Source organism: Ranitomeya variabilis, chromosome 4 (assembly GCF_051348905.1).
Source record: "Ranitomeya variabilis isolate aRanVar5 chromosome 4, aRanVar5.hap1, whole genome shotgun sequence".
NCBI classification, from domain to species: Eukaryota; Metazoa; Chordata; class Amphibia; order Anura; family Dendrobatidae; genus Ranitomeya; species Ranitomeya variabilis.
This window is the reverse complement of record NC_135235.1, coordinates 754712316-754729510: the sequence shown is the minus strand read 5'-3', so window position 1 is coordinate 754729510 and position 17195 is coordinate 754712316. Positions and strand designations below refer to the sequence as shown.

Sequence of the window (17195 nt, the reverse complement as noted above, 5' to 3'; positions counted from 1 at the left end):
AACTAAAAGAGCCACCTTGTTAGAATGCAGCATTACTGCTGCACAAGGTGGCTCTTTTAGTTTATAACGGCTGGAGGGGGTGACAGTGGCCCTTTAAATGAGGGGTACAAACAATTTTGACCACATATGTACTGTGAGGCAGTCACCTGTTATGGTTCTCAATGGCAAGAGAACATAGCCCAGCATACATAGGAACTAGCTCTTGGAAGGATGGAAACTTAAACTGACCATGAACTAAACCTGCCGCACAACTAACAGTAGCCGGGTAGCGTAGCCTGCGTTTTATCCCTAGACGCCCAGCGCCGGCCGGAGGACTAACTAATCCTGGCAGAGGAAAATATAGTCCTGGCTCACCTCTAGAGAAATTTCCCCGAAAGGCAGACAGAGGCCCCCACATATATTGGTGGTGATTTAAGATGAAAATGACAAACGTAGTATGAAAATAGGTTTAGCAAAATCGAGGTCCGCTTACTAGATAGCAGGAAGACAGAAAGGGTACTTTCATGGTCAGCTGAAAACCCTATCAATACACCATCCTGAAATTACTTTAAGACTCTAGTATTAACTCATAACATCAGAGTGGCAATTTCAGATCACAAGAGCTTTCCAGACACAGAAACGAAACTGCAGCTGTGAACTGGAACAAAATGCAAAAAACAAACAAGGACAAAAGTCCGACTTAGCTGGAAGTTGTCTGGTAGCAGGAACATGCACAGAAAGGCTTCTGATTACAATGTTGACCGGCATGGAAGTGACAGAGGAGCAAGGTTAAATAGCGACTCCCACATCCTGATGGGAACAGGTGAACAGAGGGGATGATGCACACAAGTTCAATTCCACCAGTGGCCACCGGGGGAGCCCAAAATCCAATTTCACAACAGTACCCCCCCCTCAAGGAGGGGGCACCGAACCCTCACCAGAACCACCAGGGCGATCAGGATGAGCCCTATGAAAGGCACGGACCAGATCGGAGGCATGAACATCAGAGGCAGTCACCCAAGAATTATCCTCCTGACCGTATCCCTTCCATTTGACCAGATACTGGAGTTTCCGTCTGGAAACACGGGAGTCCAAGATTTTTTCCACAACGTACTCCAACTCGCCCTCAACCAACACCGGAGCAGGAGGCTCAACGGAAGGCACAACCGGTACCTCATACCTGCGCAACAATGACCGATGAAAAACATTATGAATAGAAAAAGATGCAGGGAGGTCCAAACGGAAGGACACAGGGTTAAGAATCTCCAATATCTTGTACGGGCCGATGAACCGAGGCTTAAACTTAGGAGAAGAAACCCTCATAGGGACAAAACGAGAAGACAACCACACCAAGTCCCCGACACAAAGCCGAGGACCAACCCGACGCCGGCGGTTGGCAAAAAGCTGAGTCTTCTCCTGGGACAACTTCAAATTGTCCACCACCTGCCCCCAAATCCGATGCAACCTCTCCACCACAGCATCCACTCCAGGACAATCCGAAGATTCCACCTGACCGGAGGAAAATCGAGGATGAAACCCCGAATTACAGAAAAAAGGAGACACCAAGGTGGCAGAGCTGGCCCGATTATTGAGGGCAAACTCCGCTAAAAGCAAAAAAGCAACCCAATCATCCTGATCTGCAGACACAAAACACCTCAAATATGTCTCCAAAGTCTGATTCGTCCGCTCGGTCTGGCCATTAGTCTGAGGATGGAAAGCAGACGAGAAAGACAAATCTATGCCCATCCTAGCACAGAATGCCCGCCAAAATCTAGATACGAATTGGGTTCCTCTGTCAGAAACGATATTCTCCGGAATACCATGCAAACGAACCACATTTTGAAAAAACAGAGGAACCAACTCGGAAGAAGAAGGCAACTTAGGCAGGGGAACCAAATGGACCATCTTAGAGAAACGGTCACACACCACCCAGATGACAGACATCTTCTGAGAAACAGGAAGATCCGAAATAAAATCCATCGAGATGTGCGTCCAAGGCCTCTTCGGGATAGGCAAGGGCAACAACAATCCACTAGCCCGAGAACAACAAGGCTTGGCCCGAGCACAAACGTCACAAGACTGCACAAAGCCTCGTACATCTCGTGACAGGGAAGGCCACCAGAAGGACCTTGCCACCAAATCCCTGGTACCAAAGATTCCAGGATGACCTGCCAACGCAGAAGAATGAACCTCAGAAATGACTTTACTGGTCCAATCATCAGGAACAAACAGTCTACCAGGTGGGCAACGATCAGGTCTATCCGCCTGAAAATCCTGCAAGGCCCGCCGCAGGTCTGGAGAAACGGCAGACAATATCACTCCATCCTTAAGGATACCTGTAGGTTCAGAATTACCAGGGGAGTCAGGCTCAAAACTCCTAGAAAGGGCATCCGCCTTAACATTCTTAGAACCCGGTAGGTATGACACCACAAAATTAAACCGAGAGAAAAACAACGACCAGCGCGCCTGTCTAGGATTCAGGCGTCTGGCGGACTCAAGATAAATTAAATTTTTGTGGTCGGTCAATACCACCACCTGATGTCTAGCCCCCTCAAGCCAATGACGCCACTCCTCAAAAGCCCACTTCATGGCCAAAAGCTCTCGATTCCCAATATCATAATTCCGCTCGGCGGGCGAAAATTTACGAGAAAAAAAAACACAAGGTTTCATCACGGAGCAGTCGGAACTTCTTTGCGACAAAACCGCCCCAGCTCCGATTTCAGAAGCGTCGACCTCAACCTGAAAAGGAAGAGCAACATCAGGCTGACGCAACACAGGGGCGGAAGAAAAGCGGCGCTTAAGCTCCCGAAAGGCCTCCACAGCAGCAGGGGACCAATCAGCAACATCAGCACCCTTCTTAGTCAAATCAGTCAATGGTTTAACAACATCAGAAAAACCAGCAATAAATCGACGATAAAAGTTAGCAAAGCCCAAAAATTTCTGAAGACTCTTAAGAGAAGAGGGTTGCGTCCAATCACAAATAGCCCGAACCTTGACAGGATCCATCTCGATGGAAGAGGGGGAAAAAAATGTATCCCAAGAAGGAAATCTTTTGAACCCCAAAAACGCACTTAGAACCCTTCACACACAAGGAATTAGACCGCAAAACCTGAAAAACCCTCCTGACCTGCTGGACATGAGAGTCCCAGTCATCCGAAAAAATCAGAATATCATCCAGATACACGATCATAAATTTATCCAAATAATCACGGAAAATGTCATGCATAAAGAACTGAAAGACTGAAGGGGCATTTGAAAGGCCAAAAGGCATCACCAAATACTCAAAGTGGCCCTCGGGCGTATTAAATGCGGTTTTCCACTCATCCCCCTGCTTAATTCGCACCAAATTATACGCCCCACGGAGATCTATCTTAGAGAACCACTTGGCCCCCTTTATGCGAGCAAACAAATCAGTCAGCAGTGGCAACGGATATTGATATTTAACCGTGATTTTATTCAAAAGCCGATAATCAATACACGGCCTCAAAGAGCCATCTTTCTTAGACACAAAGAAAAAACCGGCTCCTAAGGGAGATGACGAAGGACGAATATGTCCCTTTTCCAAGGACTCCTTTATATATTCTCGCATAGCAGCATGTTCAGGCACAGACAGATTAAATAAACGACCCTTAGGGTATTTACTACCCGGAATCAAATCTATGGCACAATCGCACTCCCGGTGCGGAGGTAATGAACCAAGCTTAGGTTCTTCAAAAACGTCACGATAGTCAGACAAGAATTCAGGAATCTCAGAGGGAATAGATGACGAAATGGAAACCAAAGGTACGTCCCCATGCATCCCCTTACATCCCCAGCTTAACACAGACATAGCGTTCCAGTCGAGGACTGGGTTATGAGATTGCAGCCATGGCAATCCAAGCACCAACACATCATGTAGATTATACAGCACAAGAAAGCGAATAATCTCCTGATGATCCGGATTAATTCGCATAGTTACTTGTGTCCAGTATTGTGGTTTATTACTAGCCAATGGGGTGGAGTCAATCCCCTTCAGAGGTATAGGAGTTTCAAGAGGCTCTAAATCATACCCACAGCGTTTGGCAAAGGACCAATCCATAAGACTCAAAGCGGCGCCAGAGTCGACATAGGCATCCGCGGTAATAGATGATAAAGAACAAATCAGGGTCACAGATAGAATAAACTTAGACTGAAAAGTGCCAATTGAAACTGACTTATCAAGCTTCTTAGTACGCTTAGAGCATGCTGATATAACATGAGTTGAATCACCACAATAAAAGCACAACCCATTTTTTCGTCTAAAATTCTGCCGTTCGCTTCTGGACAGAATTCTATCACATTGCATATTCTCTGGCGTCTTCTCAGTAGACACCGCCAAATGGTGCACAGGTTTGCGCTCCCGCAGACGTCTATCGATCTGGATAGCCATTGTCATGGACTCATTCAGACCCGCAGGCACAGGGAACCCCACCATAACATCCTTAACGGCATCAGAGAGACCCTCTCTGAAATTCGCCGCCAGGGCGCACTCATTCCACTGAGTAAGCACAGACCATTTACGGAATTTTTGGCAGTATATTTCAACTTCATCTTGCCCCTGAGATAGGGACATCAAGGCTTTTTCCGCCTGAAGCTCTAAATGAGGTTCCTCATAAAGCAACCCCAAGGCCAGAAAAAACGCATCCACATTGAGCAACGCAGGATCCCCTGGAGCCAATGCAAAAGCCCAATCTTGAGGGTCGCCCCGGAGCAAGGAAATCACAATCCTGACCTGCTGAGCAGGATCTCCAGCAGAGCGAGATTTCAGGGACAAAAACAACTTGCAATTATTTTTGAAATTTTGAAAGCAAGATCTATTCCCCGAGAAAAATTCAGGCAAAGGAATTCTAGGTTCAGATATAGGAACATGAACAACAAAATCTTGTAAATTTTGAACTTTCGTGGTGAGATTATTCAAACCTGCAGCTAAACTCTGAATATCCATTTTTAAACAGGTGAACACAGAGCCATTCCAGGATTAGAAGGAGAGAGAGAGAGAGGAAGGCTGCAATATAGGCAGACTTGCAAGTGATTCAATTGAAAGCACACTCAGAACTGAAGGAAAAAAAAAAAAAAAAAATTTTTCAGCAGACTTCTTTTTTCTCTCCTTTCTCTGCCAATTAATTTAACCCTTTGGGGGCCGGTCAAACTGTTATGGTTCTCAATGGCAAGAGAACATAGCCCAGCATACATAGGAACTAGCTCTTGGAAGGATGGAAACTTAAACTGACCATGAACTAAACCTGCCGCACAACTAACAGTAGCCAGGTAGCGTAGCCTGCGTTTTATCCCTAGACGCCCAGCGCCGGCCGGAGGACTAACTAATCCTGGCAGAGGAAAATATAGTCCTGGCTCACCTCTAGAGAAATTTCCCCGAAAGGCAGACAGAGGCCCCCACATATATTGGCGGTGATTTAAGATGAAAATGACAAACGTAGTATGAAAATAGGTTTAGCAAAATCGAGGTCCGCTTACTAGATAGCAGGAAGACAGAAAGGGTACTTTCATGGTCAGCTGAAAACCCTATCAATACACCATCCTGAAATTACTTTAAGACTCTAGTATTAACTCATAACATCAGAGTGGCAATTTCAGATCACAAGAGCTTTCCAGACACAGAAACGAAACTGCAGCTGTGAACTGGAACAAAATGCAAAAAACAAACAAGGACAAAAGTCCGACTTAGCTGGAAGTTGTCTGGTAGCAGGAACATGCACAGAAAGGCTTCTGATTACAATGTTGACCGGCATGGAAGTGACAGAGGAGCAAGGTTAAATAGCGACTCCCACATCCTGATGGGAACAGGTGAACAGAGGGGATGATGCACACAAGTTCAATTCCACCAGTGGCCACCGGGGGAGCCCAAAATCCAATTTCACAACAGTCACCCCTGTTACAGCTAGGGGGTGCTGTTTGTGCTCTCCAGAATGTGCATGGAGGTATAGTGAGGCCATGATGGCATACTGCAGACACAGGTGTGGCTGTAATTAGAATAGTGAAGCATGGACTGATTAAAAACCCTGTAGTAGAGGGAGAGGTGTGTCAGTGTTGGTTTGGAAGCAGACAGAGAACTAACTTGTCTGCAGAGCTTGTTGTGTGTGGAGCAACACACGGGCAAAAGGAACTGACACCCTGTGTCCCGGGCTGTCTTTTGTTGCCAGGCTGCAATCTGGAGGATGGCGTGAGGTGCACGGCGTGAGTAAAGAGACATCGAATCGGTGGGCAGTCGCCCCAGGGAAACTGGACAAAGGGAAGTCAAGTCTGTGTAGGGACTGCAAAGTAAAGCCGGTTACTGTGTATTTCTAATGGATTGTGTGAAGAAGCTGTGTACTGTACATTTTCCTTTGGCCTGGATGAAGAAGCCATTTAATGTGTATTGCTATTAGACTGTGTGAAGTAACACAATAAAGAAACGTTTTGTTTGAACTTGCTTGGGTCACTGCCATTTCACTGTGTATGGACCTACCGCTGCAACAGAGTATAGATTATAACCCTCAGTGAATTAATTTATAAAATGCAATCACTTTATGGGGATTTCGACTATTCTAGTTTTGTGTCATTTAGTCATATTAGGGTTTCTGCATATGGTGCATGCAATCTCATCTGGGATCTGTTCCTGCTGTCCAGCTGGAGTAAAGGTACCGTCACATTAAGCGACGCTGCAGCGATAGCGACAGCGATGCCGATCACTGCAGCGTCGCTGTTTGATCGCTGGAGAGCTGTCACAGAGACCGCTCTCCAGCGACCAACGATGCCGAGGTCCCCGGGTAACCAGGGTAAGCATCGGGTTGCTAAGCGCAGGGCCGCGCTTAGTAACCCGATGTTTACCCTGGTTACCAGCGTAAAAGTTAAAAAAACAAACAGTACATGCTCACCTGCGCGTCCCCCGGCGTCTGCTTCCTGACACTGACTGAGCTCCGGCCCTAACAGCACAGCGGTGACGTCACCGCTGTGCTTTCACTTTCAGTTTAGGGCCGGCGCTCAGTCAGTGTCAGGAAGCAGAGGCTGGGGGACGCGCTGGTGAGTATGTACTGTTTGTTTTTTTAACTTTTACGCTGGTAACCAGGGTAAACATCGGGTTACTAAGCGCGGCCCTGCGCTTAGTAACCCGATGTTTACCCTGGTTACCAGTGTAAAATATCGCTGGTATCCTTGCTTTTGCTGTCAAACACGGCGACCTAGCGACCAAATAAAGTGCAGACCTTCTAGCAGCGACCAGCAATTTCACAGCGGGATCCAGATCGCTGCTGCGTGTCAAATACAGCGATATCGCTATCCAGGTCGCTGCAACGTCACGGATCGCTGGCGATATCGCCTAGTGTGACGGTACCTTAATCTGCTCCATAATTCAGCCAATTGAAAAGATCCACACCCTACTAAAGCTCAAAGCACATAGCCGGAATCTGCCAGAAACAGCGTTGTTCTCCTCTGGTTCAGTCCTCTGTGCTCAGCTTGCGGCTTGTGTATTTGTTTCCTGTTGTGACCATGGCCAGTTTACTGACTACTCTTGTGTCTTCTGATTCTGTATTCTGTCCTTCCGGTTCTGACCCAGCTACCTGACTATTCATCTTGCCATCTAACACCACAGAATAGCAGGTAACACCATGGTCCAAGCCTAGGGGTCCCAGTGTAAGTCCAGATCCATGTAATGGTGTTAAAGGGCGATGAGCAAGGCAATCCTTGGGATATGGAAAGCAGAGAAGATAGTGCCAAGCATGTTCATGGTGGAGATCTTTTGAGCTGCCAGCTGACTACGAACAGTGCTCCCAATACATTGTGTCTGCAAACTATTCCAGCTAGATCAGCATTCAAACAGCTAAATGGCGCTCCTTCCCTTCTGAACACTGCCATGTGCCCAGAGAGTAGTGTACAATCGTATGTAGGGTATTGTGAGAAGCTGGAAAATAATTTGTAAGATCCATTTGTTTTCTATTATCCTTTGTGAATAATTCCAAAGTTATCACCACATAAAGTGACCACGTCAGATTGTAAAAATGGGGTCTGATTAAGAACACAAAACTGGCGGCAGGAAGAGGATAAATCAGAGTATTGTGGACACTACTGTAATCAAAAACTGACTATAGACAATAACATCTACTGAAATGCTCAAACTGAACAGTCTCCATCAGTAATAAATGAGGAGCTAGTGGTGAAACCTCTCTGGGGGAATTAGAGCACGGGGCTCGGTGACTTCACAATCTAAACTATCGGAAGCTCCAATATTTTCTGTCAGATGAGTTTCAAGAAGAAATATTACAGATTTATAGAGAACTGTGTATAATAGTGCAGAGTGGAGATGTCTTAAAGGGAACCTGTGAGGAGGACTGTGCTCAGTGACTACAGACACTGTCAGGTCGGTGCCGTTATACTGATTACACCGATACCTGGTGATGAAATCCGTCTTGTGGCTGTTGTTTAATCTGTATTTGTAGTTTTCAGATAATGAGATTTTCGTGCTGTGGGGCGGGGCTGTGGGTGGGGCTTTATGTGGTGCTCTGGGGTGGGGCTGTGGGTGGGGCTTTATGTGGTGCTCTGGGGTGGGGCTGTGGGTGGGGCTTTGTGGTGCTCTGGGGTGGGGCTGTGGGTGGGGCTTTATGTGGTGCTCTGGGGTGGGGCTGTGGGTGGGGCTTTATGTGGGGCTCTGATTACATATTCATCTATATTGGCTTATGACAGGTCGCTGATCCCTCACTGACCTGCCCCCATTTTTACATAATGCATATAATAGCATTGATATTATTGCTGATAATGCCCATAATATTGTGGCTATTGTGAGGCTTAGAAAAAAAATTACATCCAGCAAAATGTCACTGGTGATGGCGGCGCCTGCACAGTAGCATCTATAAGTAAGAGATAGATGCTACTGGACAGGCGCCGCTGGTGACATTTTGCTGGATGTAATTTTTTTTCTAAGCCTCCCAATAGCCACAATATTATAGGCATTATCAACAATAATATCAACACTATTATATACATTATGTAAAAATGGGGGCAGGTCAGTGAGGGATCAGCGACCTATCATAAGCCAATACAGATGAATATGTAATCAGAGCAGCACATAAAGCCATGTCCCACGCAGTAAATCCATCTGAAGGTGTTAAATACAGTTACAACCAGGAGCGCTGCTACTGCAGCCGGTCCCAGCTGTAAAAGACTGGGGAATGAATGAAATGAAGGCAACGGAGCTTCGGTGACTAGCGGTGCCATCACCGAAGCTGCGCCCCCTGGTGGCGTAAACTCATAGGAACTGTAACTTGTGAATTTTTCTTAATATTTTCTCACGCTACAGTTAAAATGAGTTTATGCCACCAGGGGACGCAGCTTCAATGACGTCACCACAAATCCCCGAAGCTACGCCCCCGCATTTCATTCATTCCCCAGTCTTTTACAGTTAGGAGCAGTCGCATTAGCAGTGCTCTTGGCTGTAACTGTATTTAACCCCTTCAGATTGATTTACAGCACGGGACAGGACAGTACGGCGGACAGGTATGAAATTTTGTTGGGGTTTTTTTGGATTATTTTTCAGGAGATTGAGGGTCTTCAGGTGGATTGAGAGTACAATAAGTAATAATAAAACCTGTTGTGTTTCTTTATTTCATAAAAATACTTTATTCTTAATGTGTGTGGTTTTTTTTAACCTTTTCAGACTAGTGGCTTAATATCGTATAGGTGTCTTATTGACACCCCTCCATTATTAACCAGGCTTAATGTCACCTTACATTAGCAAGGTGACATTAACCCTTATTACCCCATATCCCACTGCTACAGGAGAGTGGGAAGAGAGGGGCTAAGTGTCAGAATAGGCGCCCCCTTTTCTGGGGTGGCTGGGGGCAGATGTTTTTAGCCGGGGGGGGGGGGGCAATAACCATGGTCCCTCTCTAGGCTATTAATATCTGCCCTCAGTCACTGGCTTTCCCACTCTAACGGCAAAAATTGCGCTGGAGCCCACACCAGAGATTTAACCCTTTATTTTAACATTTAGAGCTCCCAAATTTTGCAAACACACACTACTAACATTATTAGTAAGGAATATGTAAAAATATAATGGATATGAAATGGTTTACTGTATGTAAACCATGTCTCATATCCTGTCGGGTTCGGTAAGGACTTAAAAAAGCTGACAATTTTATGCTATCTAGCAATGTATGAAATATGAATATATGTATATATATATATATATATATGTGTCTCACTGACATATACAATATATGTCCATGGATCCTTTATATGTCCATTTTGCAAGCCGGTGAGAAAATCTCGCCATACGGATGCCATACGGAGGTTTAAATGCACAAAATATGCAGCCACACCTTGCCTACGGATGACATACGGATCACTGTTCAGGGAATATTTCTGCGTATCTCGTCCGTAAAAAACAGACAGTATTTTTGTACGTGTGTGTGACTGCAGCCTCACTCTGTATTCGGTGTGACTCTTTAAACGCACACTCGGCCTATACTGGGTCAGATACAAGCAATCATATAGATCTCGCTTTAATGGATCACCCTCACACTAATACCAGGGGGTAGGTGGATCCTCCAGGTTGTAAGTTCTATAGAAAAGAGCTTTCAATGACCAAGGTCATTAGAACAGTTTTGGGTGGAGAAGAATGTTGTGGTCTAGAGGCAAAATGGTGATCATGGTAATACGGCCAGACTACACCACCGATAAAGCAGCCACAGCCGGTGACTGAGAAGAATCTGTGACTTCTCTGCAATTAGTGGTTACTACTCACCTGGGTAGTCATATGTAGGAATCTCCTCTTTACACCACTCATCCCCCCTCACATATGTCTCTGTAGTATTAATATGGGTCAGATCTTCACCCTGAAACAAATATTATAACAGTCACCGACAGATGAAGAAGTCCCATCTATGATCAGCTCTAATCCTGCCATCTCCACCGTTCTCATTACACAAGTATAAAACATATAATACTGGTGGATAAAACAAGACTGAGCACAAGACCTTCACCGGCGTCTACACATCATAGGGGAGATCTCCTGACACCTTCTCTCCATCTACCTGATGATCCTGAGGAGTATTGGGATCTTCTTGGTTACAGTCCTGTGGAAGAAGAGGACGGGGACATCTCTCTGGTGTTGTCCTCTTACTGGATAGATCTGGAGGAAACACATACAGGAACTGAATTCATTCTTTACATACAGATAATTATAGGCCGTGTGTATTTAGTCCTGTCTATTACCTGGAGATGTGAGGGGCTGGGGAACCTCCATTATGACGTTCTTGTACAGATCTCTGTGTCCTTCTAAATACTCCCACTCCTCCATGGAGAAATAGACTGCGACATCCTGACACCTTATAGGAACCTGACACATACAATGATACCGTCATCCCCCCGATCCCTTCATAGTGTTACTGTATAATGTCCCAGCATTCCCAGCAGTGTCACCTCTCCAGTCAGCAGCTCAATCATCTTGTAGATGAGTTCTAGGATCTTCTGGTCATTGATGTCCTCATGGATCAGGGGGTGAGGTGGAGGCCCCGTGATTGGGCTCAGGGGTCTTCCCCATCCCTCAGACACAGGGTCCTGACAGCGATCACTAGAGGTCTTCTTCACCACTGTGTAATCCTGGTAATGGAGAGACCCATTAATAAATCTCACTACAGACATTTCCAGAGTCCTCACCTCTCCAGTTCTGTCCATCTGTTATTCCCATAGATAAGAATGATGTAATGTGACGTCATCAGAATCTCTCACCTCTCCAGTAAGCCGGAAGAGGATCTCTAGGGTGAGGTGTAATATCCTCTCCGCCATCTTCTCTCTGTCCATATCCATCTTTGATGGGTAAATCAGGAAAATTCTCTTTTGTAGAAGATCTTCACTGAGAGGATCCGATATTGTAGAGACCTGAATGAGAAGATGAGCCGATGTAACACCATAAGAATCCTGTGTAATAATACAATTACTGGAGATAATAAGGGAAACATATGAGGAGATTTATTATTTTACAGGATTTAGTTTCCTTCTTTACATCTACTAATAAATCCTATATATTTAGGCCACAGACAACAAGCAGTTTCTTCCTCGGAGTGGGCAGCTGAATACGTTTCTCATAGACTCATCTTCCATAACGCTAATTCTCGTCTCATTTACCGACCCTGGAATCGGCATTAGCAATACTGTAGGAGATATTCATTACACGCAACATGAGAAATAACTACTTCATGATGAGGACGACATCTTCACCTTCTACTACGGCTCTAGAGACATATGTGGCCAGAGTCGGTCACTGACTCCATCACCACCGGCGTCTATATGAAGGTTTCCCGTCTTCCCCGCACTGGAATCTTCTATCACGTTAGATCTCAGCTCTGATTCACACACAGAAGTTTGAGGCTTTTAGAAAAGCTTTTTTGTTTCCACAATCAACACGGACAGAAATGATCTGATCCCAAAGTCTCCATGTACAGTGATTTATGGGGTTTATTTCTGGCCTTAGGCTTTCCTATATTACAGGAGAAACACCAGAAAAAAAGCAGATATTGAAATGTTTCTAAAGAAAATTGGCTCCAACAATTCTTGTAAAAAGAAAAAAACACGAGAAAAAGCAGAAGACACATTTTATAATTTTTAACATGTTAAACATTTATTAAAAAGAAATTAATCTTTTTGTGCCCCAGAACATAGATGTGCACCGCAGGGACGGCACAGATGAGGCTTCAACAAAAACCCTGGCAGTTTAACTACTTGCTGCTGTGAAAAGCAAACATGGCATCTAAGGGTACCGTCACACAGTGAAATTTCCATCGCTACGACGGTACGATTCGTGACGTTCTAGCGATATCGTTACGATATCGCTGTGTCTGACACGCAGCAGCGATCAGGGACCCTGCTGAGAATCGTACGTCGTAGCACATCGTTTGGAACTTTCTTTCGTCGCTTGATCACCCGCTGACATCGCTGGATCGTTGTGTGTGACAGCGATCCAGCGATGTGTTCGCTTGTAACCAGGGTAAACATCGGGTAACTAAGCGCAGGGCCGCGCTTAGTAACCCGATGTTTACCCTGGTTACAAGCGTAAACGTAAAAAAAACAAACAGTACATACTTACATTCCGGTGTCAGTCCTCCGGCGTCTCAGCTTCTCTCCACTGTGTGAGCGCCTGCCGGCCGGAAAGCGAGCACAGCGGTGACGCGGTGACGTCACCGCTCTGCTTTCCGGCTATGGCGCTTACACAGTGGAGAGAAGCAGAACGCCGGGGACAGACACCGGAATGTAAGTATGTACTGTTTGGTTTTTTTACATTAACGCTGGTAACCAGGGTAAACATCGGGTTACTAAGCGCGGCCCTGCGCTTAGTAACCCGATGTTTACCCTGGTTACCCGGGGACTTCGGCATCGCTCCAGCGCCGTGATTGCAAAGTGTGACCGCAGTCTACGACGCTGGAGCGATATTCATACGACGCTGCGACGTCACGGATCGTGCCGTCGCAGCGATGGAAATTTCACTGTGTGACGGTACCCTAAGAAGGTGACAGAGTTTGGCTGAACTCACCCCCGCCCCCAAGTACTGGATAGTATGGGGCGGCCTAGTTATGGCTACGTTCACATTAGCGTTAAGCTAATGTGCGTCGGGTTTGCGTCGGCGACGCATGCGTCATGCGCCCCTATACTTAACATGGGGGACGCATGCGTTTTTTTTGTTGCGTTGTGCGACACATGCGTCTTTTTTGCCGCAAGCGTCGGACCAAGAAAACGCAACAAGTTGCATGTTTCTTGCGTCCGATTTTCGGCAAAAACCGACGCATGCGTCGCAAAACGCAGCGTTTTTGCGTGCGTTGTGCGTTGCGTCGCCGACGCAACGGCGCTCAACGCTAGTGTGAACGTAGCCTATTACGGTACTTACATGCCTAATAATGGTGTCTGGGCTGCAATGTATGAAGGTCTATTAGGCCAGAGGCAGCGTCCAATAAGTTACCTTTTACCGCCCCATACACATTAGACTAAAGTTCCATGAAATCACTGATTTCGGGGGTTTGGTCGACTATATAATGTATTTGGGGGCCTCCCGACAGATGATGTCAGGACAGAGAAGGATCTGACATCCTGAATTTCAGAGGATAATCCGTTTGTTCTTCCTGTAGATAATCCTCCGCTAGAGGAGTCTGGAGGCGACTCTCTCATACAGACCCCAGGAAAGCTGGAATATTTGTGTGTATGGGGGAGTCGGGAGAGATGGCCGTCTGCCAAATGACCGCTCAGCCAACTCTTATCTCATGTGTATGGGGCCGTTAGTATTACACTGACCGCAGTGATGATACACGGCACTACAGTAGTACAGGGCATCACCGGAGCCATCAGATGCTTGTATGTTGTGTGATCACACTGATCAGAGGGGTTTAACAAAGGTTTAAACTGAAAAACATCATAGTTTCATCAACAAGAAATATCCATCACTATATGGAAAGCAGAGTCACTGCACAATGTTAGTTAAGTCTCGTCCATAACTACTTTATTATACTCTATTATCCTGTACACAGCGGAGGAGATAGAAATCACAGGTCCGACAGCAATAGTTGGAATTGGGCCCTCCAACGTAAAGAAAAAAAATCTATATATATAAAGCTGAGTGTATGTATGTATGTATGTATGTATGTATGTATGTATGTATGTATGTATGTATGTATGTATGTGTGTGTGTGTGACAAGCCACGCCCATTCCACATAGCAACCAATCACTAAGCATCTTTCATTTCACCAGAGCTGTTTAAAAGAAGCTGAGCTGTAATTGGTTGTTATGAGCAACAGTTTTCCCGCTCCACAACACCTCAGCAGACACTGACCAGGTGGGAGAAGGAGAAATCTCGCATCCCTGGGAACATAAGCTCCAGCCATTGTCTGCCCCCCAGAAAGGAGCAGAGAGCACATGATAGAAATGAATCACCCTCCTCTATTGTTACCAGGATAGAAAATCGCAACATCAGCGGCCGCACACAGAGCCTCACTGCCAGGTTACATAACAGCACATCTCCAGGAACTCCCTGCTCAGCGCCACCCAGCTCGGGACTATGGGATGGAGGATGTGTGATGGGTATATGGGCACGGGACTATGGGATGGAGGATGTGTGATGGGTATATGGGCACTGGACTATGGGATGGAGCATATGTATGATGGGTATATGGGCACTGGACTATGGGATGGAGGATGTGTGATAGGTATATGGACACTGAACTATGGGATGGAGCATATGTATGATGGGTATATGGGCACTGGACTATGGGATGGAGGATGTGTGATGATTTCCATCTTCGACTACTGCAACATCCTTTTCTGTGGCCTCCCTGCTAACACCCTTGCACCTCTCCAGTCCATCCTTAACTCTGCTGCCTGACTAATTCTTCTCTCTCCTCGCTACTCCTCCGCTTCTCCCCTCTGTAAATCTCTTCACTGGTTACCATTCCCTCAGAGTACCCAGTTCAAATTACTAATACTGAACTACAAGGCCATCTATAAACTGTCTTCTCCATACATCTCTGAACTAATCTCCCGATATCTTCCCTCATGTAATCTCCGGTCCTCCCAAGACCTCCTTCTCTCCTCCACACTTATTCACTCCTCACCCAACCGCCTCCAAGATTGCTCCCAAATATCCCCCATCCTCTGGAATTCTTTGCCCCAACACGTCTGACTATCAACCACATTTGGATCCTTCAGACGGAACCTGAAAACCCACCTCTTCAGGAAAGCTTACAGCCTGCACTGACCCCGCACCACTAGGGTTGAGCGAAACGGATCGGTCATTTTCATAAGTCGCCGACTTTTGGCAAAGTCGGCGTCTCATGAAACCCAACCCGATCCCTGTGCGGGGTCGGCCACGCGGTACGCGAACTTGGCGCCAAAGTCGCGTTTCGTATGACGCATTTAGCGCCATTATTGCAGCCAATGAAGGAGTGGCAGAGTGATGACATAGGTGTCAGGGGGCGTGCAGAACTAATCGCCATTTTTTCGGGAGGAGGAGGAGGAGGAGGATCAATAAAATTTCTTCATTGGGTTTCGTGTTTCGGCCGATACCCGACTTTTCACGGTGGTCGGCCGATTTCACTCGACTCGACTTTTAAGACAGTCGGGTTTCGCGAAACCCGACTCGACCCTAAAAAAATAAAGGTCGCTCAACCCTACGCACCACTACTGGAGCTACCGCCTCATCAACACCGGAGCTCCTGCAACCCTCAACCTATTGTCTCCTTCCCCACCATCCTGTAGAATGTAAACCCGCAAGGGCAGGGTCCTCGCCCCTCTGTATCAGTCTATGATTGTTAGTTTACTGTAAGTGATATCTGTAATTTGTATGTAACCCCTTCTCATGTACAGCACCATGGAATCAATGGTGCCATATAAATAATAATAATAGCATATGGGTATTGGACTATGGGATGCAGGATGTGTGATGATCTCCCGCTTCGACTACTGCAACATCCTTTTCTGTGGCCTCCCTGCTAAAACCGTTGCACCTCTCCAGTCCATCCTTAACTCTGCTACCTGACTAATTCATCTCTGTCCTCGCTACTCCTCCGCATCTCCCCTCTGCAAACCTCTTCACTGGCTCCCATTCCCTCTTGCCTTGTCCATGTATGGCTTGGTCCAGTAGCCCATTTATCATCAGATTGTCCTGGTTCCTCGACATCTGACGTGGACCTTGTTAATCCAGGCGACGTCTGAGCCGGCATGACTCTCTTTGTTCAGGACACTCTCATGTTTATTGAGGTAGGCACCATAGTGTTATGGACCACTACTAGTATATTATGTCCAACAGGGCAGAGCCAGGATTTGAACCCCAGTCTTCCACATTGGTGGCTGTGATTTTACTAAACGCGGCACATGTATTGCCGGCTTCTATTATGTCTATTACCGAATGTTACCGATTTTTTCCAATCTTAAGAAAAATGCTCGTGTTACCGATCATGAATCCGAATGTACCATATTCCTGCCGAATTTATGTTTGGCGATCGTTTTCCGAACATATTCGCTCATCTCTAATTATGGCCAACACAACCTGCTACACAAAATAAAAAAACCCCACTCAGTATGGAGGCATTTACAGTCCACCACAACCCCAGTATAATGGCCCCTACCAGCCACACATTCAGTATGAGAGTCCCAACAGCTCTTCTCTTAATATGATGCCACCACAATTCCTGATATTTGAAATAAAACCACATACACTACTCAGCCA

At 46.2% G+C, this 17195-nt stretch overlaps 1 protein-coding gene across 1 annotated transcript in view; it reads right to left on the bottom strand.

Moving 5' to 3' along the window:
• LOC143766824 (uncharacterized) overlaps positions 1-17195 on the bottom strand; it is a 31138-nt gene that overhangs the window by 12035 nt on the left and 1908 nt on the right. Inside the window, exons 2-6 of the mRNA XM_077254798.1 lie at positions 11719-11868; positions 11410-11589; positions 11203-11326; positions 11022-11119; positions 10733-10823 (exon numbers count right to left, since the gene is read on the bottom strand). Of these exons, the coding sequence (XP_077110913.1) occupies positions 10733-10823; positions 11022-11119; positions 11203-11326; positions 11410-11589; positions 11719-11796 (571 nt within the window). The 5' untranslated portion in view covers positions 11797-11868. The remainder of the gene's footprint in view (positions 1-10732; positions 10824-11021; positions 11120-11202; positions 11327-11409; positions 11590-11718; positions 11869-17195) is intronic.